At 41.5% G+C, this 25079-nt stretch overlaps 1 protein-coding gene across 5 annotated transcripts in view; it reads left to right on the top strand.

Moving 5' to 3' along the window:
- The window catches only part of LOC143300465 (ankyrin repeat domain-containing protein 27-like), a 69757-nt gene that overhangs the window by 21591 nt on the left and 23087 nt on the right, over positions 1-25079 (top strand). For all 5 annotated transcript variants that reach the window (XM_076614167.1, XM_076614166.1, XM_076614165.1 and 2 more), the window contains 15 exons: positions 1-127; positions 1243-1376; positions 2390-2468; positions 4318-4468; positions 5094-5207; positions 5491-5680; positions 7750-7889; positions 9822-9914; positions 11553-11661; positions 12480-12631; positions 13563-13811; positions 15961-16098; positions 17562-17756; positions 19229-19348; positions 20972-21130. The exon at positions 1-127 is cut by the window's left edge and continues 16 nt beyond it. In XM_076614167.1, coding sequence (XP_076470282.1) covers positions 1-127; positions 1243-1376; positions 2390-2468; positions 4318-4468; positions 5094-5207; positions 5491-5680; positions 7750-7889; positions 9822-9914; positions 11553-11661; positions 12480-12631; positions 13563-13811; positions 15961-16098; positions 17562-17756; positions 19229-19348; positions 20972-21130 — 2150 coding nt within the window. The remainder of the gene's footprint in view (positions 128-1242; positions 1377-2389; positions 2469-4317; positions 4469-5093; positions 5208-5490; positions 5681-7749; positions 7890-9821; positions 9915-11552; positions 11662-12479; positions 12632-13562; positions 13812-15960; positions 16099-17561; positions 17757-19228; positions 19349-20971; positions 21131-25079) is intronic.

The raw sequence follows: 25079 nt of genomic DNA, 5'->3' as shown, positions 1-25079 counted from the left end.
CAGTTCACACTCGCCTGTTCCGTGTGGTGACTGCGCTGATGGCCAACGAAGACTCGGAGATCAACAAGATGACCCGCAATCTGTCCTCCCTTCAGCTGCAAGACATTGGCATCAGGAAGATTTTCAGGTAAGATGTAGATTATTGTTTTTTGGGTTTTTTTTTCCCCATACATTGTGAATGAGGTTTTGATTCTGATTATTTTGTTTTTGTGTTGGTTTTGATTATTTTCTCTCTCAGCTTGTTCTGTACCTATTTCAATGATCAGTGTGTTGCAAGGTTTGATTTGAGTAAGTGATGCGCTTGTCTATGTACTTCCCATACATTGTGAATGAGGTTTTGATTCTGATTATTTTGTTTTTGTGTTGGTTTTGATTATTTTCTCTCTCAACTCGTTCTGCACATATTTCAATGATCAGTGTGTTGCAAGGTTTGATTTGAATAAGTGATGCACTTGTTTGTGGAAGTTTAAAAGTAGTTGCACCAGCTTTATACCAGTTTTAAAGAAATTTGAGTTATAAGCGTTAAGTAGGCGATACACTGGACTATGGACTATGGTATTTAAAATTTTTAACATTAAATAAAAAGAAATCTTGGTTATAACACTGGAAGGAATGTTAGTTTTATTTTTATGTTTGTAGGGTTGTATTTGTGCATGCGTGAAAATGGTATTTTTCTCTCTTAGGAGAGTGGATGTATGTAAACATACCCTGGCATTGTATGATGCAAGAGGGAACCTGTTCAGTCTTCCCTGTTCTTATTGTTAGCAATAACTCACTGAGAACAGTCAGTTTTCTTCCGTTCCTTCCCCTACACAAACTCCATCTGATGCCAATGTTCCTGAAAGGCCCACCAGACTGTTTTCTTCACTAGAAATAGGGTTATATATTTTCTTCATCCACCTTATCAGTGTACGTAAGATCCATTCATCTGTGACATTTCAATGATCATGACATCAGCATCTTTGAAATGCTGGCATTGATGCATATCTTGTCATTTGTACAGAGAAAGTTGATGATTATAATGGCTGTGATTAGCTAATTGTAATGGTGACTATGGTGGCTATTGATGATCATGGTGGCATGGCTATAGGAACAAAGATTCACAAGAGGCACTCCTCACCACGTGCAGGTTTGCTGGGGACTATTGCAGGGAAGGTCTGGGACAGTGAAGGTAAAAGTTTAATTTGAAGACATCACTTACTAAATGACTGATCTGTTGTTGTTGTTTTTTTCTGACGCCAGCCAAAACCTTCCACCGGCAAAGAAAGAGCTTGCGGGACTGAACAGATTCAGCTCCCCCATGGGACGTCTGTTCTGCATCAAACGTGTGGTCACTGCCCTCACCCGCCCTCTGAAGCAGTCAGGCAAAAGCGATGGTATGTGGGTGTGGGACGCATACTCATATGTACAAATCAGCTTTTTATGTATGCAGTAGTGACCATTTTTACCCCACCATGCACCATTTGCAAGCTGGATATGTTCTTGTTTTGATAAACCAGCGAACGCTGACATGGATTACAGGATCTTTACGTGTGTATTTGATCTTCTGCATGAGTTACAGATGTTTGGGGTTCATGCATTAGCAGGTTTGCATACACCGAAACCAGGATTCCAGCTCCGGAAACTTGAGTGAGAATCCATGCTCTAAACATTCACTGAATCAGTCTTCTTTCTTTTTATTTAATGATACCTAAGTGTGTCATCTATTGTAACTGGGAACGTTGATGTGTTTGACTTTTTAGATTCATTATTAGTTACTTCTCTGGGTGAAATAACAACTTCCCATTTACGTAGTCCATTGAGTAATTTTCTCAAATTGTACTTGTATTTTTTATTTCAGTTATTCATCTTTGATTCCACTGTCCATCAATCCTGTTTCCCCATGCTCACCTTGAGAAGTTATTCCCAACTCTTTTCCCACCTTTATTTTTTATATATTTCTAAATGATAATCACAAGAATGTGTCATGGGACATTAACCCATTCAACCCTTGGTCAGTTTACAGCCTTGGCAGGCTTCTCTGCCTTTAAGATCGGGAAAAACTCAGAAAATATACTGAAAATGACTGGTTTTTCCTTCAAAGTGTCGACTTGGCTGGAAACACTGTGGAAGGTAGTTACCTTTGCTTGCAGTGAGCATAATGTAAGAACATAGAAACCATTTAAATGAAATGGATTTTGATGCCCTGGCAATGCTGGGGCACAGGGTTGAATGAGTTAAATAGAATTTCTTCCTTCCTTTGTGAACGCAGTTACTCTTATAGCGAATTTCTGTTCGAAAATGTGCCTTCATTACTGATGATACTGGACAGATGGCTGATGACAGCAGAGAGTTTGTTTCCCAGGTTCTGCTAATCTTTGGGTTTTTGTTTTTGTTTGTTTGTGTGCAGACAGCACCGCCATGATGACGACAGACGATTTTCTGCCCATTCTCATTTTTCTGATCATCAAGTCTGAAATCCCTAACTGGTGAGTTTTTAGAGTTTTTAAAAATGTATTTATTTTATTTTTAACCTTTTCCAGTGCCAGAACTATAGTATACTTAATGACAACTGTTTGTCAAGGGATGTAGAGAAATGTTTATTAAAAAAAAAAAAAAAAAAAGATTCTTGCACGCAGACTACTAACGAATATATATATAACCTATACTTTCCTGAAAGGAATATTAACACACTATCGAGTTAAGACAGTTTCACATGAATTTAATCATTTTGTGATTTGAAAATTCCAGCAAAGACGCAGACAGAAGTTTCCATCCTTGGGCACTTTTTTTTTGCACACTGGAAAAGGACGGAAATTTCTGTCCTCAGGCACTCAAAGGGTTAAGATACACCATTTATGGGATGTCAAATCTGCGCCATTATTTTTTGTCATCGGTACTTGTATAGCGCCTATCCTTGGTCAGAGACCAAACTCTTGCACTTTACAGAGTCATTTGTGCAACAGGCTGCCTGCCTGGGTAGAGGCAGCTGAGTGCTGCTGCCTGTATGTGCTCTATCATTCATTTCATTGTTCAGTCAGGTTTTCAGTCACGTGCATGCACAGGCATGTATATTAGAGTGGTTGAGAAGTTTTCCAGGGACAACCCTTTTTTTTGCCAGGGGTTCTTTTATGTGCGCAAAGTGCCTGCTGCATGCGAGACCTCGGTTTATCGTCTCACCTGAATGACTGGTGTCCAGACCACTGCGAAAGGTCTAGTGGAGGGGGAGAAAGTACTGGTGAGTATGGGATTCAATCCTGTGCGCTCAGATTCTGTCACTACCTTAGCAGACACGCTACCACTTCACTTCACAGCATGTTCAGACCTGTTTATGCTATACTTAGGTGTAGCATTCTCCTCTGCTACTCTTCAATACATAAAACTCCGTGAATGCCTCGTTGCCAGTTACGCAATTCGCTCCTGATGCGGTCCAAACATAGATCCATGTTTATTTCTCTCTCCAACAGGTGGCACACATTTTTCATCTCATGGGATTGCATTTCTTTGTTTTATTCTCCATCACCGCCCGCAAGTGTTCTCATAATAAGTGCTTGAAGCAGTTGCGTGCCCAAGCACAAGCATGTTAACTGAACGCGTCTCTCTTTCACCATCCAAAATGGTGGACAAAAAAACTACAGCACAAAACTTCCGAAAAAGAATCAGATTGTGCAGCCTTCAACATCAAAGTCAGATTGCAAGAAATAAAGAAAGGTGGAGCAAAAGTGTATCGGTTTGTATCACCAGAAATACCCTTGTCTGGTGTCGTCAAAGAAGGGGCCATACTAATGTAATATTTATGTCAAATTTGGCAGTAAAAAAATGCTCATCTAAAAAAAAATACTACACTTTGCTACTCTGAAACTACACTTTTTGCCCATCCAAGCTACTCGTATCTCATGGAGTGATGGCCTAGAGGTAATGCATCTGCCTAGGAGGTGAGAGAATTTGAGCGCATTGGTTCGAATCCCGGCACAGTTGCCAGTATTTTCTCCCCCTCCACTAGACCAAGAGTAGTGGTCTGGACGTTAGTCATTTGGATGAGACCATAAACCGAGATCCCATGTGCAGCATGTACTTAGTGCACGTAAAAGAACCCATGACAACAAAAGAGTTGTCCCGGGCAAAATTCTGTAGAAAAATCCAAAAGAAAAAAACTGCAGGCAGGAAAAAATACAAAAAAAAAAAAAAAAATCAATGGGTGGCGCACACAGTGTAGCGACATACTCTCCCTGGGGAGAGCAGCCCGAATTTCACACAGAGAAATCTGTTGTGACAAAAAAGAGTAATACATTTGTTTGGGGGGTAAACAGGTCTGCATGATTGTTGTGTGTTGACCAGGATGGCTAACTTGGTGTACATGAGGCACTTTCACCTGGCCAAATCGTCTGACGATGACGAGTTTGGTTTCTACCTGGCCTCGGTGGAGGCGGCTCTGGAGCACATAAAGAGCGGCTACATCTCTGAGGACATCAAGATCAACAAGCCCAAGGTGAACGTCCTCACTGCATGGAACTGTTTGTCTGGTGGTGGTTTTCTGGATTTCTTTTTGTGAACATTTTTTTTTAGTCACATTTATCCCATTGAAACTAGTATAAAAACTCGGCTGTCTTAGAAACACGGGAACTTCATGACTTTGAGGCAGAATATGCATAAAGAAAGACAGCATGAATTTCTGTAAATGTTGTTTTGTTGTAGGCATCCTACAATTCTAGATACGTGAATTTCTGTCATTATTGTTCCATAACAGGTATTCTAGATTTATTTGTACTTTGACATGAATTTCTGTTGTTCTGTTTTCATATCCTTCATTTTTTTTTTTTTTACTTTTAAGAACATAAATTTCTGTTATTGTTGTTTTGCTGTATGTATCATACATTTCGTTGTACTTTTAATAACATAAATTTCTGTTGTTGTTTTGTTAAAGATATACATTTCTTTGTACTTTGAACAATGTGAATTTCTGTTATTGTTGTTCAGTTACAGGTATCCTACATTTCTTTATACTTTTATCAATGTGAATTTCTGTCGTTGTTGTTTTGTTGTAGGTATCATATAGTTTTCTGTATGTTTCTGACAATATGTATGATGTTCTGGTGGTGTTGCGGTTTGGTCAGCGTGAGGGCTGGGCCTTTCTGGACTTGAGCCCGGGACAGTCAGATGCTGCCTCAGACGGGGCGGACTTGAGCAGACAGGACAGCTCTTCTTCTGTCACTGATGAATTTTTCAGGGTAAGCCGCCCCCTTTTCCTGCTACTCCCACCCCCGCCCACCCTCCACCTCTCAACCCCTACCAACCCTCCCTCTCTGCTCACTGCTTCTCTCTTGCATCTTTCTGTTTCCTTTTCAGCCTGAAACCCTGTTAATGCTTATGCAATCCTGTTTTAGTACACACACACACACACACATACACACACACACACACTCATACACAAGAACAGGCCTGAACCGAATACACGTTTCATTTTCCTTTCCACCCCTGCCCCCTCTCCCCCACACCCACACCTGTTGACAGAGCGTGCAGGAGGGGAAGGAGGAGGCGGTGCTACAGATGCTGCGGCGACCTCAGCGCTCGAGCGAGAAGGTGCACCTGGAGCTGTGCCATCCGCTGTGCTCCTGCGACAGGTGTGACAAGGTGCTGTCCACCGCCCGTCATGACTACAGCCTGGTCACCGCCTTCACACGCGACAACAGGGGATACACAGGTGATGCACAGATGCCTCCTCCTCCTTCTTCTTCTTCAACGTTCAGTATTGTTGGGATGCAGGCTTGAAGCTTTGTCGCCCTGACAAAGCCCTCAGTTTTCTCCAGGTCAGTCTGTTCACCCCAAAGCTGTGCCTGTAGCTCTACTCCACTGGGCCAGGTCTGGCGTTGTAGATCCTCATAAGTGGGGCCGTGTTGGAGATTATGTTCTTGGGTTTGTGTACCTGTGCTACAGGGACATTCATCTGCAGAGATGCCAACTGTTATTATTTCGCCGTATTTTGTTACGCTCGATCGCAGTTTGTTCCAACGCCAACGTCAAAATTGTTCTGAGGAGTTCATTTTTGACTACATAGCATGGGCACATGCTTTCCTGTCGTAACATTACCCAGACATTCCAGACCTATCGATCACAAGGCCAGGGCAGTCACTGCTAACCTTGGTCTCACGTGATGATACTAATCACATGCATGTTTACATTGAAACAGCATTGAGTGGACCAGTCAGCTTAATTTTTTGCCCAAACAAGAGAGATTGTGGCTAAATCAAGTTGCAACTCAGCCAGATAACGTCTGTGCCCAGTAGATAAATGTACTTTTGCTGATGTGGTTTGAAGTCTGAGTGTCCCTACCAAACTCAGAATGTTCCAACCAAATTTCCTGATTGTTCCAACAAATACTTAGAGGGGGTTGGCATCTCCGGTGATGATGGTGGTGGAAGTGATGGCAGCTGAAGAGTTTTCTGTTTCTGTTTCAGTTTCCTGGAGGCATGCATCATGAAAGCATGCAGACTGATCCATTTACCCGTGACACCACTGCTGTATTAAAAAAAAAAAGGAAAGAAAATCTAAAGATGAAAGAAGGAAAAGATGTCTGACCCTCGCATAAACCCAACACATTTGTCAGATATTGAGATCCTACCACAGGAGGAAAAAAAGCTTTAAAAGCTTTAAAAAAAAAGATTAAATAATGTACACTTATACAGCTTTCCTATCTTGAAGAAATGACCTAACAAAAATATGTTTTTGAATCATTAAACACATATACAGCTTTTTCTATCTTGAAGAAGTGACCTAACACAAATATTTTTAAAGTCATTAAAGAAAAGAAAAATAAAAAGGTGGAAAAATAAAAAGATAACCAAAAAGGTGGGTGAGTAAGGTTTGATCCCTTCAGAGACAACTGATAGGGGCTGTTTAAATTTCTCTGTAATGAAGAGAAATAGAGAGCCCTTTGTTATGCCTGATGAGTTTGCGTGTTTATGTTCAGTGAGAGCAGGATTCAAACCCATATCCTGATGGACATTGTAATGGCAGATAGGCATCTTGACCATTCTGTCGCCTTCCTCCCAAGTTTGACTGGAAAATCAAACTGAGCGTCTGCTCATTCAGATGAGATGACAAACTGAGGTTCAGTGTGCAGTATGCACTTCATGCACTGAAAAAGAACCCATGGGAACAAAAGCATTGTCCTCTGAAAAAAATTATGTAGAAAAAATCCATTGTGATAGGTATGAAAATTATTCAAGGCTTGACTAGCATGTTGGGTTATGCAGTTGTCAGGCATTTGCCTAGCAGATGTGGTGTAGCGTATATGGATTTGTCCAAATGCAGTGACGCCTCCTTGAGAAACTAAAACTGAAACTTTGTTCTGTGAGGTTTTCCTTTTGCTTTGGCTTAAAATATCGTGGCTAATAAATCTTTGCTACTGCTTCAAAGAAAAAAAAGGAAATAAATAAGACATGTTACTGTTTGCATTTGTTTGTATCAGGTATACATGCATCAGGTAAAAATATACCAATAGCAGACATGTCAACCCTTAAGTTTGTGGCAGAATTTATCCCATTTGATTGCATTTGATTCTGCTCTTGCACTTGCCTTAGAAAAAAAAAAAAAAAAAAAAAAATCTGCTCCGGCTAAAAGCCTGTTTTAAAAATCATCAGACAGCAAGTTGGTTGGTATGAAGACCCGATCACAATATGTAAAAATAATAAAGCAAGTTGGTTGATACAAAGACCTGACCACAACAGACATGTAATGGTAATATCGTACATGACGTGTGGATGTTGTCAGCTCTCCACATGGCTGCCTACTACGGACAAGGGAAGCTGATTGACTTGCTGATACAGAGTGGGGCTGTGGTGGACGCCACCGACTACCTTGGCTTGACTCCCTTGCACCTGGCCTGTCAGAGGGGCTATCAGGATGTTATGGTCAGTCATCACTGTGAGAAGTAGCCCATAGGAGCTGAGTGGTTAGGGTAACGTGTCGTGAACTGTGTTTTTGTGGGTTTGTCCTGGTGGTTTTTGTTGTTGTATTTTTTTTTTTTTTCTATTATTAATTATTTTTTTATGGATGTGACAGTTTTGTGTTGAGCATTTGTGTGGTTTGGCAGTCCTGATATGGCCCTGTGCGGTCGGTCGGCTGAACTATAAGCAACAATAACCTCGGTTGTTGATACAGTTGACGGTTAAGGTTTAAGATCCTACAGCTTTTTATGGCCATAGTGAATTCATATCCGCTGTGCTTGTGGCTCAGCAGAGGAAGACAGGGGCCCAATCCTCTCCTTTTTTTCCATTCCAACCTTCCCCCGAAAGGACAAAACACCATGTTGAAACAGGGCTTGGAACCCTGATCACTGGTGAACACTGGATCAGAAGTCCAAGGCCCAAACGATTCTGCCATGACATCTCCTTATTCAGCAGACTGCCATTGGCAACCGTTCTGTACAACAGAATGCTTCTTCTATCAATCCCCAACAAAATTATAACAGACCATTTTTTTCTTCTTGCTGAACCATTTTTATCCTCCATATATATATATATATATATATATATGTATATGTATAACTCTAATCTGTGATTGGCCTAACTGTAATCTGTAAGAACTTTTTGACTTCTTGATTTACTGACTGTTGGAATCTTAACAACCGTCCAAATATTCTGTGAAGTCTAACAGTATTGTCTTAAAAAAAAAAAAAAGTGAAGCCAACATCATTATGTAACAATATTGTATTACATCCAGTAGAAAGAGACATGTAACAGAATCCTGATCTGCAAGACCATCTCTCCTCTGCCTCTCCTACACCTTACGCTTTATCTTCATTCCCATTAATTAATGGTATGTTTTTTGTGTTTTTTTATTGTTTGTATGCAGTTTTTATTCTTATTGTTGTCTCACTTGTGTAAACAAAGTGAGTCTATGTTTTAACCCGGTGTTCGGTTGTCTGTGTGTGTGTGTGTGTGTGTCTGTGTGTCCGTGGTAAACTTTAACATTGACATTTTCTCTGCAAATACTTTGTCAGTTGACACCAAATTAGGCATAAAAATAGGAAAAATTCAGTTCTTTCCAGTCATCTTGTTTAAAACAATATTTCATCTCTGGGACGGGCACAAAAAAAAAAAAAAAAAATGAAGCCCAATTATATGCAAACTGTATTTACTGTTGCATTTATATTTTTTGTATTCTCTAAACTTGGCACTTTGATCTGATATTCTCACCCAACAACAAGAGCAGTCATTATTATCATTTTTTATTCAAACAGGAACTTCTTTTGCTAAGCATGGAAGTTTTATTTATTTTGCAAACGTTTTGGTGCAGCTAGTAAAGAAGGGAAATTACTCTGTAATTAATGCTAGGGGACTTAATTCGCTTTAAACTGATCTTTCTTATCTTAAACATTACATTTTGAAATCATACACAATACATAAAAAGCTTGGATTTTTTTTTTCAGTGTATCACAAGTGAGTCTTGAAGGCCTTGCCTCTCTTGTTCATTTTATGTTTTTTTTTTCTTCAAAAACCAGTGTGGGTTAGGCAGTCTTGTCAACCAAGCCTTGATCATACTGTGTGCAGTGTTATCAGGACATTTGCATGGTTGATAATTGCGTTATGAATATATTTTTTTGTATGTCTTAACATTTTTTTTACGCTTCTTTTAACATGCTGATACAGGTGTTTTTTTTCTTTCAGGCTCTAAAAACATCAGGTGATCAGTCAAGTTTCATTATTAGACTCTTATTTTCATGTGCAGTCAGTTGCTTCATTTTTGCTTGTATATTATATATATATATATATATTATGTTTGTATGCAAGTTGAGGCAAAGTGCGTGACTGTCTTATGATGTGTATTTGACTGTCTTGCAGCTGTTGTTGTTGCACTTTGGAGCGGATGTGATGTCCAAAGACAACGAAGGCAACACTCCCCTTCACCACTGCTGTGTCAATGGCCACGAAGATGTGAGTCACAAAGTGGAATTGTCACTTTTGTTTTTTTCTTCTGTTTTTGTGTTTCGCTGTCTTAGTATAGAAATTCCCCCGTGGGGATGCCGGGAGTCTTTTCAGTATAAATAGCATTCCCGCCTTCTGGAAATTCTGTGCTAGAAATGTTCTCTTTTCTATCACTCTCTTTGTTTCTGACTTTTTTCTTTCATCACTGTTGTCTCCTTTTTCTGTCTTCCCAGTCCATTCCCCTTTCTTTTTTCAAGCAAGACTCGACATTTTTTTCTGTTTTCCATAGTCTGTGATGTACCATCTGTGCTGTTTTGCTCTGGCGATTATGTAGTGAGATGTAAACACTGGGATGGGCACTAGCTGCCCTTTCTGCAGTATTATTTGCCTGTACAGACTTTTTTTTGTATTTTTTGTTTGGCTTTGAAGTATTGTTGGTTTTTTTTTCCTTTTTTTTCTGATCTTTTGTAATCTGGGGATGATAAATTAAGCAGAATGGCTAGCGTCCTCAACATGGCCTAGTCTTATTTGCCATAAGGAGCTAAATGGTTAGGATACTATGTCATGAACTGTGTTATGTGGGTTTGTCTTAGTGTTTTTTTGTAGATATGACAGTTTTGTCTTGACGTGGTTGAGCATTTGTATGGTTTGACAGTCCTGATACGGCCCTATGTGGTTGGCTTGACTAAAGCAACAAGAATAGTATAGAAATGTTTTGACTTGTGTTTGAATTTTGCAAATTTTGTTGTGTTTGGGATCATGTCCTTATGGAAGTAGTGATCCAAAATGAACTTGGCACTTTATGGAGTGTGCATGATTCTGGTGAAGGTTTATATCCCCAACAAATCTTGTAACTTGCCTGCGGTTTGGTTAAAAAAAAAAAATTCTCCATTTTTGATAAAAAAAAAAGAATTCTGGTTGGAGCATTTGTGGTATTCTATCATTAAAAAGTGTTTGGGGTGTTGAAGTCTTGAAAAGTTTCAGTTGCAGTTTGGATTAATTGAATGTATGTGCATCTTTGTGAGAACACTTGGAGGATGAGTAAATACTTCAGTGCAGAATGGGGAAAAGGACTGTGCGTAAAGATGACTTTTTACTTTAGAAACTGAATCTTTGCATACCTGCTTTCCACTATGATTGTATTGTGTTGTATTGTATTGTATTTTGATGTGTGAGGTATGAGTGGTATTGTGTGTGTGTGTGTTGTGTGTGTGTGTGTGTATGTGCGTGTGTCTGTGTGTTTCTGTGTGAACATTGCTTTGGTGTTTGGCTGGGATCCAGTCTGTGTAGGTTTGTGGATGTTGTAAATAGTTATGACCCCATGTTTGTAAAGCGCTTAGAGCTTGGTATGCGACCGAGGATAGGCGCTATATAAGTATCAATATCAATGAATCAGTCAATCTTATCCAAATGACTAGCATCCAGACCACAACCACTTAGAGTCCAGTGGAGAGGAGAGAAATCGTGAGTGCAAGATTCTATCCCATACCTCCAGAGTCTCTCGCTTCCTAAGCAGGTGTATAATCACCAGGCCATCATTCCAGTTTTGTACATTTTTTCCATGGAAATGCCTGTCAGAGTAAAAACCTGTGCTTTATTTATTTATTCATTTATTTTGGATCATGTCTTTATTTGATTTATTTGCAGTGTGTGAAAGCGCTGGTGTTCTATGATGGTGTGGAACGGAAACTTCAGGTGAATGCGATGAATGAGATGAGGGATACAGCTCTACATCTGGCTGCAAAGTGGGGTTATGGTGAGTGAAAGTCTGCTTTTTCTCTGTGTGTGTGTGTGTGTGTGTGTGTGTGTGTGTGTGTGTGTGTGTGTGTGTGTTTGATATGGGTACATTATTTTGTTGGTTATGGACTTTTGTAAATGGAAGTTGCACAAGTCCATGATGCACATTTATAAATGGTTATAAAGTACTGTCGAAAAAAGGAAAGCGTCTGTCAGTGTGTGTGTAAAACTTAATCATATTTGACGTGTAACACGTGACTGCATTTTTGTTTGTTTGTTTGTTTGTTTGCCAATAGATTTGTGTTCAGCATGATTTCATATTAATTTATCTTAGTTTGCCTTTGAAAAAAAGGGTTTTTTTTATTCTAAGTATTGTTGCTGTTTTTATTTGTAAAGATTTTCAGATTCTGGATGACATATACAGTAGAAATTTTCTTTCGAGAAGCTTAACGCATTACCTGCCCTGGGACGTGAGACTTTGGTTGTGTTACTGTACAGGACGCAACTCTCACATCCAATTTTCATCAGCAATTCATGGTTGATAGTTAAAGGAAAACAGCATACTTTGTTTCTCCCGGTCTTCCAGCATGGTTGAAGATTGTTATCCCTTGGATTTCTACAACTCCCATGTTCACTTCTGTAACGTAAGAGTGGGCTTTTACATGTATGAATGTTTTTGCTGTGCCATGTAGGGAGCCATGCTCCACTTTAGGAGGTCAAAAAAAGAAAATAAAAGTATTATTTTGTTGTCGTTGTCATTTTCTTTTCGTAAATCATAAAATGTGGTTTGGCGCCTTGGGGGGGCAAGGGTGATGTTGACAATGTGGTGTGTTGCAGAGGTGATAGTGAAGACCCTGGTGGAGAACGGTGCCAACGCCACCATCAAGAACCGCAAGCAGCAGTCCCCCGTGCACCTGGCCCAGAACATCAAGGTGCAGCGAATTCTGCAGAGCTCCACTGAGGGCTTGGAACTCCGTCCACTGTCGTTTGTGAGTACTGCGTGTGCGACGGGCACAATAGCCAAATGGTTAATGTGTTGGACTTTCAATCTGAGGGTTTGAGGGTCACGGGTTCGAATCTCGGTAACAGCACCTGGTGGGTAAAGGGTGGAGATTTTTCCAATCTCCCAGGTCAACATATGTGCAGACCTGCTAGTGCCTGAATCCCCTTCATGTGTGTACGTAAGCAGAAGATCAAATATGCGTGTTAAAGATCCTGTAAACCATGTCAGCATTTGTTGGGTTATGGAACCAAGAACATACCCAGCATGCACATCCCTGAAAACGGAGTATGGCTGCCTACATGGTGGGGTAAAAACGGTCATGCATGTAAAAGCCCATTCATGTACATACGAGTGAACATGGGAGTTGCAGCCCACGAACGAACAAGAAAAGTAGTAGTAAGTAGTGTGTGATAGTCTGGCCCTTCCATGCAGGGCTTGGAACTCCGGCCACTGTTGTTTGTAAGTACTGTTTGATAGTCTGGTCAGTCATGTCCGACAATGACCATCAGAACAGCGGTGGAGACAACTGCTGTCCTGACTTTCTGGGCTAGATTTTGATTATAGTGGAGAAGATATTATACCCTATGCACAGTTTTTAACCTCAAAATGATTTCCTTTCAAAAGAAATTTGCTTGGGGGTTGCAAAGAAGATTGCATCTTTTGTTAAAAAAACAACTATGACAAAAAAAACAACCCTTGTTTTAGCATAATTTGATGATTTGTTGGCTGTTAATGTGTACAGCTAAAATGTTCAGAAAGAGAGGAGGAGAGAGAGAGGAAAAAAAAAAAGCTGAAAAAAACAAACAAAAGAGGAATGCATCTCCAGCATGACACTTGTACTCCCCTCTGCAGTGGATACATTTTGTGTTCCACCAAGATGTAAAAGTTGACACAAAAATTCATTCTTTCTTTTCCAGGCCTCCATAACAGTAGAAGAGGGCGGCGGGAAGGGAGGGAAAGCCACCCGCACGCCCTCCTCCTCCTCATCCACCAGTGACCCTGCTCGGCGGGGGTCGCTGTCGGTTGGGGGGAGCGGGGGGGACATGGAGGACTGTGCCAGCTGGAGCCGTGTGGAGACGGCCTCCCTGGACGAGGTGCAGGACCTGCAGCTGAAGAAGAGGAGGGAGAAGCTGTTCCGCGCCATCATGGCCGGAGACACCCAGCTGGTCAGCATCAATGGGAGGATTCTTTTTTTTTTTTTTTTTTTTTTCAACTGCACACAAAAATATGTAGATAATGATGTTGAGTGGTGGAAGTTTATAAAAACTCTGAGTTGTAAAATGAGACTCAGTTTTCATAAAAGGTGTCTTTTATCAAAAGTGAGTCTTGTTTACAACCCACACTTTTTATAAACTTTCTCCATTTTTGTAGAGATGCGACTTTGAAGCAAGACAAAGGATTATATTTATTTTCTAGCAGATTACATGTATTTGGTTTTGATGATAAACAGCGTGAAGACGTTCAGTATTGTATGAAGCCTGTGTTTCCCAAGACAAAATACTTTCTAGCACAGGAGCAGGAGTCGAGATGGCTGCCGGAAAAAGGGGGCACTAGTCAGGGGTGCAAAGGGGAGGTAACCTTCGGGAGATTATTGGCTGTAGCTACTTTTCTCCGCACAGGCGGGTAGTAGTTTGCACCGGACAGGTATCAGACCCATGCCGGAGTCTGCACTAGTGGGTCATGGTAAGTCTGTTACTTAAACATAATTTTAGGAAGAAAATTTCCTTTCTAGCATAATCATTAGTCTTGGTCGTTCAACACAGTGCATGGCAAGAGGGTAATTTTCTCCTGTCTTCTCCAGATTGCAGCATCGAAGGATTGTCCCTGGCAAAATTATGTAGATAGATTCACTCTGATAGTAAATCAAATACACTTGCAGACAAAAAAAAGGGAAAAAAAAACCCCAACAAAATAAGGGTGCTGCCATACTGTGGCGACACTCTCTCCTTGGGGAGAGCAGCCTGAATTTTACACAGAGAAATGAATATATAGACTGTAGAGGTAAAAAAAAAAGTATATATATATATATATATATATATTGTACAAGCAGTAAGGTATTTTTGAATTTATTTCTTGCAGTTTGCTTGTGTTTGCGTGTTAACCCTTTCGCTGCCAGGAAAATAAGATTTAAGTGAAATCTATTTGCCAGGGTTTTTTTCACAAAAAACGGGTATAAATTTTCAAAAAATTCTGTGCTCTTTGTTATTGGAGAAAGACCCATAAAAGTATATATTTTCTGAAAGGTAAATGAATAAAGAATACAAAACACATGATGTTTTCCCATTTTGTATATTTTTAGTGGCATGCTGTTGTTTTGAAATCAGTGTTTTGTTTTTTGTCACATTTTCAACTTGTTCATTACAAACATTAGTCAGGTAATTTGCACTAAAATATCATTTTCTGGACAAATGGATATCTGCACACACAAAATCATACTAGAACAACCACTATAAAAAAAAAATTGAAAAAGAAATAGATACACAATGCATTTTGACTTCTGCAAGTGATAATATGGATGTGAGGCCATGCCCCCTCAGTCTCCACCCCCCTCCTCTTCACCCCTCTCACAAGGTCATTTATCCAGTTCTCATCAGACCGCGTTGGCTGAGTGCTAAGAAAATCGCTCACACTGTGCCCTGCTGAATTGGGGTGACTTCTGTCGTCTGCTAGAGCTGAACAGCTGGCATCACTCACTGATAGTCGTATCTTGGCCACTCTCTTGATTGCTCCCTTTATTTCCTATCAAATCGTCCTATAAATGTTCACCACTGTCTTCTCCTTTGAATTTACGCTTCAATTCTTTCTGAGCATCAGCTAAAGAAAACAATTTTGGTTGATTTAGTTTGCCATGATCGCATGTCTTAAGCATGGCGTCAGTCTGACATTTTGTTGAGTGAGCGAGGAGAGGAGCCAGGCAAAGGCTGTGGCCAGTAACCCAACCAAAACGTTCAAATAAAGGACTGCCTCATGACGTTGATGGTGTTTCTAGCTATGAATAGAATCTAGAAAGGTTCCCCAAACTAAAGCTATCAGCATTTTTGTCAACGAACTGAATGCAAAGCAGGGAAAAGTCAGAATATTTCGATGACGAGTTATCTCGTCATTGTGGCAGCGAAGCGTACATGCTTTCCACGACAAGTTATCTCATCATATAGGCAGCCTAGGGGTTAACTTGCTTGGATGCTTTTGTGCATGAACCCGAGTGGGTGCTTTTTGTGCATGTGTGGTGTGTAAGTGTGTGTGTGTGTGTGTGTGTGTGTGTGTGTGTGTGTATTCTTGTGTAATATACATGTGTAATATGTATAATGCATACAGGTGAAGTTCTACCTGGGTATCAAAGAAAGCGGCGCAGGCCAAGGGTCCGATGAGGAAGATTCTGTGTCCTCCACAGGCTCTCTGGGGGATATGTGTCATCCCCTATGTCAGTGCCACAAGTGCTTAGCCATACAAAAGGTACAGCATTTACCTTTTTCTTCACTTTGTGTGTGTGTGTGTGTGTGTGTGTGTGAAATGCCCTGTTTTTTTTGTCCTAAGGTGGGATTGGTGCAGCGAGTGGCGGTGGGGGTTTTGGGGGGGGGGGGGGGGGGTTGTGCTGGTGACTTTTTCAAGTGTTTGAGGTTAGATGATATCTGTTAGGTAATATTTGTTATCATTTTTCTTCTTCTTCTCTTTCTTCTTTATTCATTTGTTTATACATTTTTTTTTTTTACTTGTGTTATTTCATTTTCTTTGTTATTATTCTATTTTATATATTGTATAAGATTACATTACATGACATTGCATTGCATTACATTATTCATTTATTTTTAATGTTATATTTTCCCCTCAAGGTTCAAGGGCCTTGACTCATGCTGCTGGTCAGGTTTCTGCTTAGCAGATGTAGTATTGCATACATATATATATATATATGTGTGTGTGTGTGTGTGTGTGTGTGTGTGTGTGTGTGTGTGTGTGTGTGAATTTCTCAGAACATAGTGACGTCTCGTTGAGAAACTGATACTGAAGCTGATATTGCAAGTAAAATGATATTTGCTGATAGGAAAATTTACTTTGTGGTGTTTACTTTTGCATTTGAGAAACTTCAGTTTTAAATTGCATGGATATGACTGTAGTACTACATATTTTCTTGTCCAGGTCTCATCTTTTCAGGTTCTGTGGGAGCAGTTTTGACATTGTTCGATAATGCCTTATGTGCATTGGCTGGACCATAGGGTTGTGATAGTTTCGTTTTTTTGGTCTTAGTTTTGGCATGTCTTAATGTGATCGATAGTTATTTTATATGTATACAGCACTTATCTTTTGTCAGAGACCAGGTTATAAGCGTTCCCTACAACACTTTCACAACAGGCTGCCTACTTGGGTAGAACAGACCGACATTTGCCTTCGGGCGCTTGTCATTTGTTCCCTGTGTTATTCAGTCAGAACATGCGTACATGCATATTAAAGTGGATTTTACCACTGATTTTTGCCAGGGACAAACTCTTTGTTGCCGTGGGTTCTTTTATGTGCGCTAAGTGCTTGCTGCACACGGCACCTTAGGTTATTGTCTCATCCTAATGACTGGTGTCAAAAGACTAACAGTCAAGGTCTTGTGGAGGGCGAGAAATTTCTGGCGAGTATGGGATTCGATTCCACCCTACACCCTCTGATTCTCTCGCTTCTTAGGCAGATTAGTCAACACTAGGGCACCACTCCACCCCATCACTCAGAGCAAAAGCTGTGATTGTCACTATCGTCTGTGTGTTCAGTTTCAGTTTCAAGGTGGTTTCCAAGATGGGGACTCCATTTGCGCTGCACCATATATGCTGCTGAAAAACCACCACCATCACCTTCAAATCTGAAAAAAAGGGTGCCCATAAACCAAACGTGCTGATTGGACCTTGAGATATTTTCAGCTTGTTGGTGTTGTGCTGCAGGCGCAGGTTAAAGCACACCAGGCGCTGAGCGTGAACGTGAAGACGACGTCTGGCTACACTCCTCTGCACATGGCGGTGCTGCACGGGCACGACGACATGGTTCAGTTGTTCCTGGACCACGGGGCCCATGTCAACACACAGAACCACAAGAACCTCACTCCTCTGCACATCTCTGCTTGCATGAGGAAACTACTGGTACCGCTGTGTGTGTGTGTGTGTGTGTGTGTGTGTGTGTGTGTGTGTGTGTGTGTGTGTGTGTTGGGGTGTGTACACATGTATGTGTGTGTTGGGGCTTTGTGTGTGTGTGTTTGTTGGGGTGTGTATACCTGTATGTGTGTTGGGGCATGTGTGTGTGTGTGTGTGTGTTTGGGTGTGTATACATGTATACATATATGTGTGTGTTGGGGCTTGTGTGTGTGTGTGTGTTTTGGGGTGTGTATACATGTGTGTGTTGGGGCTTGTGTGTGTGTGTGTGTGTGTGTTGGGGTGTGTATACATGTATGTGTGTGTTGGGGCTTGTGTGTGTTGTGTTCTTTGGGTCTTCCGTGTGTTTTTGGTGGGGGCTTGTGTGTGTGTGTTTGGATTTGTGTATGTGTTCTTTTGTTGGGGCATGCTTTGTGTTTGTTGGGGCTTGTGTGTGTGTGTGCATTCTGTGTGTGTTGGGGGCTTGTGTGTGCATTCTGTGGTCTGTGTATGTTGGGATTTGTGTGTAGGTTCTTTCTGGACTTTTGAAGTGTGAGCTGTGTGTTTGGCTATAGATGGTGTTGGCATGGAATGTGTGTTAACTTTTTGTGTGTGGACCTGAGGTGGGGGGAGTTCAGGTGTAGTGTGTGTATGTACAGTGCAGTGAGATTATGTACGTTTCCTGAAGCAGATGCAGAGGAGGAATGTTGGCCTACAGAACAAAAAAACAAAACAAAACAAACAAAACAAAACAAAACAAACTCCCGCCCCCCCAAAAACCCCAAATCTTCAAATGTGTGTTTCCTTAAGAAAGGTAAAGAAAACTGCTGGTTGGCTCTGTGTGCCTATATATGTGTTCATTGTGGTGTGTGCAGTGTGGGTTGGTGGTTTATAAAGGGTGTTGTGTACAGGGGTTGGGAGTATGTAGATGTCTGTCCGCCCTGGGAAGAGCTTGAGCAATGTCTAATTAAAAATACATGTTCTGACTTATATGCATGCCATTTCTAGCTGCATCGGGCAGGCGAAATGAAAAAGGTAGTGTCTAGTTTGCACTGATGTTGGTGGTGACTACTGACGGGCGCAATAGCCGAGTGGTTAAAGCGTTGGACTGTCAATCTGAGGGTCCCGGATTCGAATCACGGTGACGGCGCCTGGTGGGTAAAGGGTGGAGATTTTTACGATCTCCCAGGTCAACATATGTGCAGACCTGCTAGTGCCTGAACCCCCTTCGTGTGTATATGCAAGCAGAAGATCAAATACGCACATTAAAGATCCTGTAATCCATGTCAGCGTTCGGTGGGTTATGGAAACAAGAACATACCCAGCATGCACACCCCCGAAAATGGAGTATGGCTGCCTACATGGTGGGGTAAAAATGGTCATACACGTAAAAGCCCACTCGTGTGCATACGAGTGAACGCAGAAGAAGAAGAAGAAGGTGGTGACTACTGTTGTTGGGTGGTGACTACTGTTGTTGCATGCAGACAATGCGGCTGTTGGTGGAGAAAGGAGCCAGACTGAACATGCGAGACATCAACGGAGACACACCCTTACTCATTTGCAGCGCCAGCGGCTTCTGCGAGGGAGTGAGACTGCTGGTGGAGGTGAGGAACGGAAATGTCTCCTTGGTTATTTGTTGTTTTGTTTTGTTCTGTCCTGTATTTATACGTTTCTCACTGGGAGCATTGATTGTTTTGTTTGTTTGTTGTTGTTGTTGTTTTCTACTTTTGGGACATTCATTGTCATTTATTTCTCTTGTTGAATTAATGACTTCCCTTTTACAGGGTGCATAGTTTTCTTCCCTGTTACAAAATCCATAGTTTCTTCCCATTTACAAAGTCCCTAGTTTTCTTTAGTTGTTTTTTTATATTTGTTTCAAGTGTTCATCTTTGACTCCACCCTCTGTGATGATACCCTGTTTCCCCCAACATGATGCAGCTCCCACTCCAGCTCTGCTCACCTGTTTGTTTATTCATTAAAAAAAAAAAAAAAAAAAAAGAAGAAGAAAAAAAAAGAGATATTCAAAACTGTAAATTAATACTTTGAATTGATATCAACAGTCACCAGTATGTGTGATGGGACATTGAATGAAATTCAATACCCTGTTTTCCCCCACCTCATTATGCAACTCCCTCTCCAGCTCCGCCTACTTTTTAGTTTATTCATTAAAAAAAAAAAAAAAAAAAAAGAAGAAAAAAAAAGATATTCAAATTTGAAAATAAATACTTTGAATTGATGTCTACAGTCACCACTATGTGTGATGGGGCATTAAATGGAATTCCTCCTCCTCCTGTGTCTATGAGGTTGGTGATATTAAAAGTAGTGTATTTCATTGAAGGTGCATGATGTGTCATGCATAGTACCATCGTTTCCAGCCTTTGAGGTGCCACAGGACATGAAGCACAACCGAATAATCTTTAAATTTCCATATGAAAGAGGCACAGGAAAATTCGTATTTTCTCTCTGCACTGCTCAAACGAAGACAAGTATGGCAGTTGGAGGAGTGACGTCATGAAATATAGATTATTCAGCCACATGAAAAAACCCACATATTTGTCTGCCTGTAACTTTAAAACAAGAATTTTCCTGAACATATATGTGGTGTGAGACGATTTAGAATTTAAGTAAATTTTAAATTTCGATATGACAAAGGCACAGGAAAATTTGTAGTTTCTCTCTGTACTAAAACAAACATAAGAGTGACGTCATGCAATACAGATTATACAGCCACAAGAGAGCCAACAGCGACAGTGAATGTTCAGTTATTTCACTCCCATAAGCTGATGCCTGAATCTTTGGAACTTCGGCTCAGATCGTGATCAAACTAACGTTTATTGACTGCAGTCATGATGAGTATTGTCACATAATCAGTTAGCGTAAAATCATCCTGGAACATAGACACAAGAATTATTAGTGTATATGGCCTGGAAGCGCAAATCCATTGAATGTCACAACTGAAGTGATGATCATGTCGTTTGTATGCAGCATTACCAACAGCTCCAGCGTCTTGACAAGGATGGAGATCGTGTGTGAAAGTGGTTGAGGGAGTGAGAGTGCATGTGTTCGTGTATGTGTATGTGGGTGCGTGCTTGAATGTTAACTTCCATGCCTTGTGTCTGGTAAAATGGAGCAGGGAATGTTTACACCTCATTTGTCTGGCAAATATGTACATTTCTCTCTATAAAATGGAGCATGGACTGTTACTTTTCATCCCATTTTGGTTTCAGAGAGGGGCTGACGTGAACCTGTTCAACCACAGTGGCAACACGGCGCTGCACGAAGCCACGGACCACTCCCACACCAGCATTGTGCTGACCCTGCTACAGGCCGGCGCCAACCCCACGCTACGCAACAAACAGACCAGGACTCCCGCCAACTTGGCCAAGGTAGGTAACTGCAGGGGAGTGAGGCCTGAGTAGTTTGATATCAGGGTGATTATGTTTCAAGTTTTTTTTGTTTTGTTTTGTTTTTTTCACCCTGGACATCAGGCAACTACAACTGTATTGACAATCATCTTTAATAGCATTTAACCCCTTCACTGCTAGTACGTTTTGCTATGGCCTATGCTGAGAAAATTTTCAGAAAAACCAGAAAAACATGCTGATGATCTTAATTTGTTTATATTTCAAGAAGTACTGAAGATGAGTGCATAAAAGTATATATCAAATGAAAGGAAATTGAACCAAGATTTTGTTTTTTACACTCCCAGGTTTATATAATGATTCAATCTGACACAGAAATTCCATAAAATGCAATTTAAAAAAAAAGGGACTGTCATTCCATCATGCAGGTGCTACAACATCAACCAGGTTATGTAGCAGTCTCTTGTTACTGTTTTGATCAACCACACACACTGTCTAAGGCAGAGCAACAGTGTCCAGATCCATAAGACTCTCACACACACCACACAAAGAATGAAAAGGGTGTACTCACCCAGCACCTATCGCCAGTAAAAACGCTGTGTGTGGTGTTTGCGGAAACAGTCTTCAAGACACAGTGCTGGTTTGCTGGGGCAGTCTGGGCAATAGAATCTCACATCCTTTCTTTGTCCTTTCTTCCAGCAGACTGTGCACCTCCTTTGTGGCCGGGCCTTCTGTTGGGTAGGTAGGATAGCATCAGTGAAGTGTTGTCCACACAGATGAACAGTGTGGTCATCTTCAGCAATGTGTGGGTCTTGGTCGCCAAAAATCATTGCACTAATCACATCCTTCTGGAAGTCCAGGAATGTACTGCTGTTGCCTGCTTTTTTGTAGAGGATGTGTGCATACAGCATGGCAATTTGTAAAAAAATGCACACACAGCTTTTTGTACCACTTCAGGGTTTTCCTTGTGGCATCATAGGGCTGTAGCTGCTGGTCATGTCGATCCACAGCACCCATGTTTTTGTTGTAATCCAGAATTGCTGGAGGTTTGTTCACTGCCCTTTGGTCTTGCTGCTGCTGGTCTTCAACTGCAGGTTTGTGGCAAGTTGTCAGCATGAAGACGTCTCTCTTGTCCACAAACTTTTGGGCAAGAAGGCCATCACAAACTCGGCTTTCGGTCTGTCCCCTCACCACACGCAGCTCATGAAGGCAGGCTGGAAGCCCAGGGTACATGGAGAGTGCCACAACAGGAGGTATTATTGCTCCTCAAGAATGTGAATAGGTCACATGAAGGGTACCAGTTGTCCACAAAGAGTTGATATCCTTTGTTCAGCAGCTGCAGCATGAAATGCACTACTTCCTTCCCAGAACATCCCAGGCTGGCTGCTTCAGGTGGTAAGTGGCGGTCAATCTGCTGTGGTCTCATCTTTCCCTGCGTATACCCTGAACTTGTAGGTGTATCATGTGCTGTCACACAGCAAGAAAAGCTTGATGCCCAAACGTGCACACTTCAGTGGGGTGAACTGCTTGAACACCAAGCGACTTTTCCACAGAAGTAGAGACTCGTCGTTAGCAATATCTCTGCCTGGCTCAAACACAGTTTGGAGCTGTTCAAACAGATGATCCAGTAGAGGCCGCAGCTTGAACAGCCTGTCTCTGTTGGGTATGTTTGCTGGTGGCAGATCATCATTATCAGCCATGTGCCAGAATTTCAACAGCAGCAGAAATCTGTCACGTGGCATGGCAGCAGGAAAGGCTGATGTACGGATCAGAGGATCCTGAATCCAGTAACTGTTAAGGTGGACCACGGCATAGGTTTTTCACCAAAAATCATTAAAAAACGTGTTTTGGGATTATACTTGTATTTGGTCAAATAATGTCTCTTCTTTGCATTTCTGTCAACCATTTTGCTCAATTTGACTGATTTCATTGCAAATAAAATCATTTTCTGACATGGGTGTGTGTGAAGTTTGAGCGAATGTGACAAAAAAATCAAAGTTTGCATCGATTTGGACGGCCTGGTGCTCGCGATCTGGTTTGGAAACCCCCACTTATTTGGTATCAGTGTGAAGGTCATTCACCAGTCTGTCCTCTCATTCCTATTTCCTGTGGAAAATTCCACTCACGGAAACACACGAAGAGCAAATCCGAAGGAACCCGAGAGGCATTTTTGAGGGGTTGTGGCTGAGTCAAGGTTTCTGATTGGCTTGTCGGAGTAAAAAAAATAGCCCATTGGCCCAATCGGTCATGTGACTTTTTCCAAGATGGCGTCTGTTTTCTTCACGATTTCAATCGACACACCAGTTGCCAAAGATTTTGATCGAAATTTTCTATTACAAGTCACGGACAATGCCAAAACACGTTGGAAAGAAGTTTAGGACTGTCTTTGCATTCGGCAAAAGGAAGAGAAATCGTAAGATTACAACACAAGCTGAAAAAAAGCCTGCCGAAACAGCGACTGACTTAGCGGTGCCTTCAACATCTACGGGCGTCAGTGAAAGCACACCGCTTCTCAGTTCGAAGAGAAAATTGGACGTTTTCACCAGAAAATATGCGTGTACGGGAGACAGGAGGGCCAGGAGAACAGACAGAACCCAGTTTGTCTGGCTTGTAAACAGTCTGAAATTTGTTTTGGAAATGTTATACTACTGGTCTTACTTTGTATGGTCTGTCTCTTGTGTGAGTCATTGTGGTCAGGTTCCTGTGAATTGTCATTACAGTGCCAAAATCTGAGGAGAAGCTGGTATCTGTTTCTCGTCATGACCAGAGAAAAGATAGGTGTAGAGAGAAGAGGGTGTGTTGACCAGTATGCCTCAGTGCTTGGCTTTGTTGAGATGCCCATCAGTAAAGTCAGACCCAGGAACTATTTCATTTCTGACACATTTGTATCTGTCCATGCTGATAGTCTGGAGTACTTTTTCTGATTGCCTGGATATGCCTGTATCTGTTGGTGTGTCTGCTGTGCGTACAAATTGGTTTCCTGAACAAATTTCTGAATTAGATCATCATCAACAAAAAGAGAGAAAGAGTCAATGCAGTCTGTGCTGTTTGGGTCTTTCTTCAGTCCAGTGTCACCAATACAGTCAGGAATAACAGGTTGTATGTTGTTTGTTGGCTCCACAGTGACCCCACTTCGACCACGACCCCTCGGCCTCCACCCCCCCCCCTTCTCTCCCCCTCCCCTCCAAACCACTACACACTGTCCAGTTCGCCTCAGTCTGCCCCCTCCACCCCTACTCCTATCTCTACCTACCTCTACCCCTCCCCAGTGACAGTCACACAAAGATGTGAACAGTATAAAGGGTAAAACACAATAATCATGTTACATAATGATAATGGATATAAATAGCACACTATCCAGACATCTGCTCTAGGTGCTTTACAAAACATATGGTTTTATACATGACACATTAGATAAATGTTGGATATGAAGACTAAAATGTGACTAGCAAATCACACACACACGCGCGCACGCATTGCACACATGGTCTGGCCGAGCTGTATACTACACATCCTATCTGACGGCTCAGTGTACACTATGGAACTGACTGCACCGGTTCTGGCGGTAAAAATGGTTCTCTCTTCGAAACAAAAGAGATTCATGATCTTTTCCAACTCCTTGTCAGCCCAAACTGCTGGAATTCTACGAAGTTTTTACTCTTGTAACGAAGAAAGGATACGACGTTGTGTTGGCCTGGGTTCCTGGATATGTTGGCATTCGTGGTAGCGAAAGGGCAGACCAGCTGGCCAAGAACGCTGTAAAGAAAGAATTATCGAGATCCTTCGTACCCTACACAGACATGAAGCAGAAGGTGAACACTTATGTTAGGGATCTTTGGCAAGAGGAGTGGAACACCCAGATGGATAACAAGCTGTTCCAAATCTGTCCAGACCTAAAAGAGACCCTCCCATTGGGGGGTGATGAACAGAAAGGAGGAGTCTGTGCTGTGCAGACTGAATGTGGGGCACACTT

The sequence above is a fragment of the Babylonia areolata genome, chromosome 26 (assembly GCF_041734735.1).
Source record: "Babylonia areolata isolate BAREFJ2019XMU chromosome 26, ASM4173473v1, whole genome shotgun sequence".
NCBI classification, from domain to species: Eukaryota; Metazoa; Mollusca; class Gastropoda; order Neogastropoda; family Buccinidae; genus Babylonia; species Babylonia areolata.
This window is presented reverse-complemented; position numbering and strand designations above follow the sequence as displayed.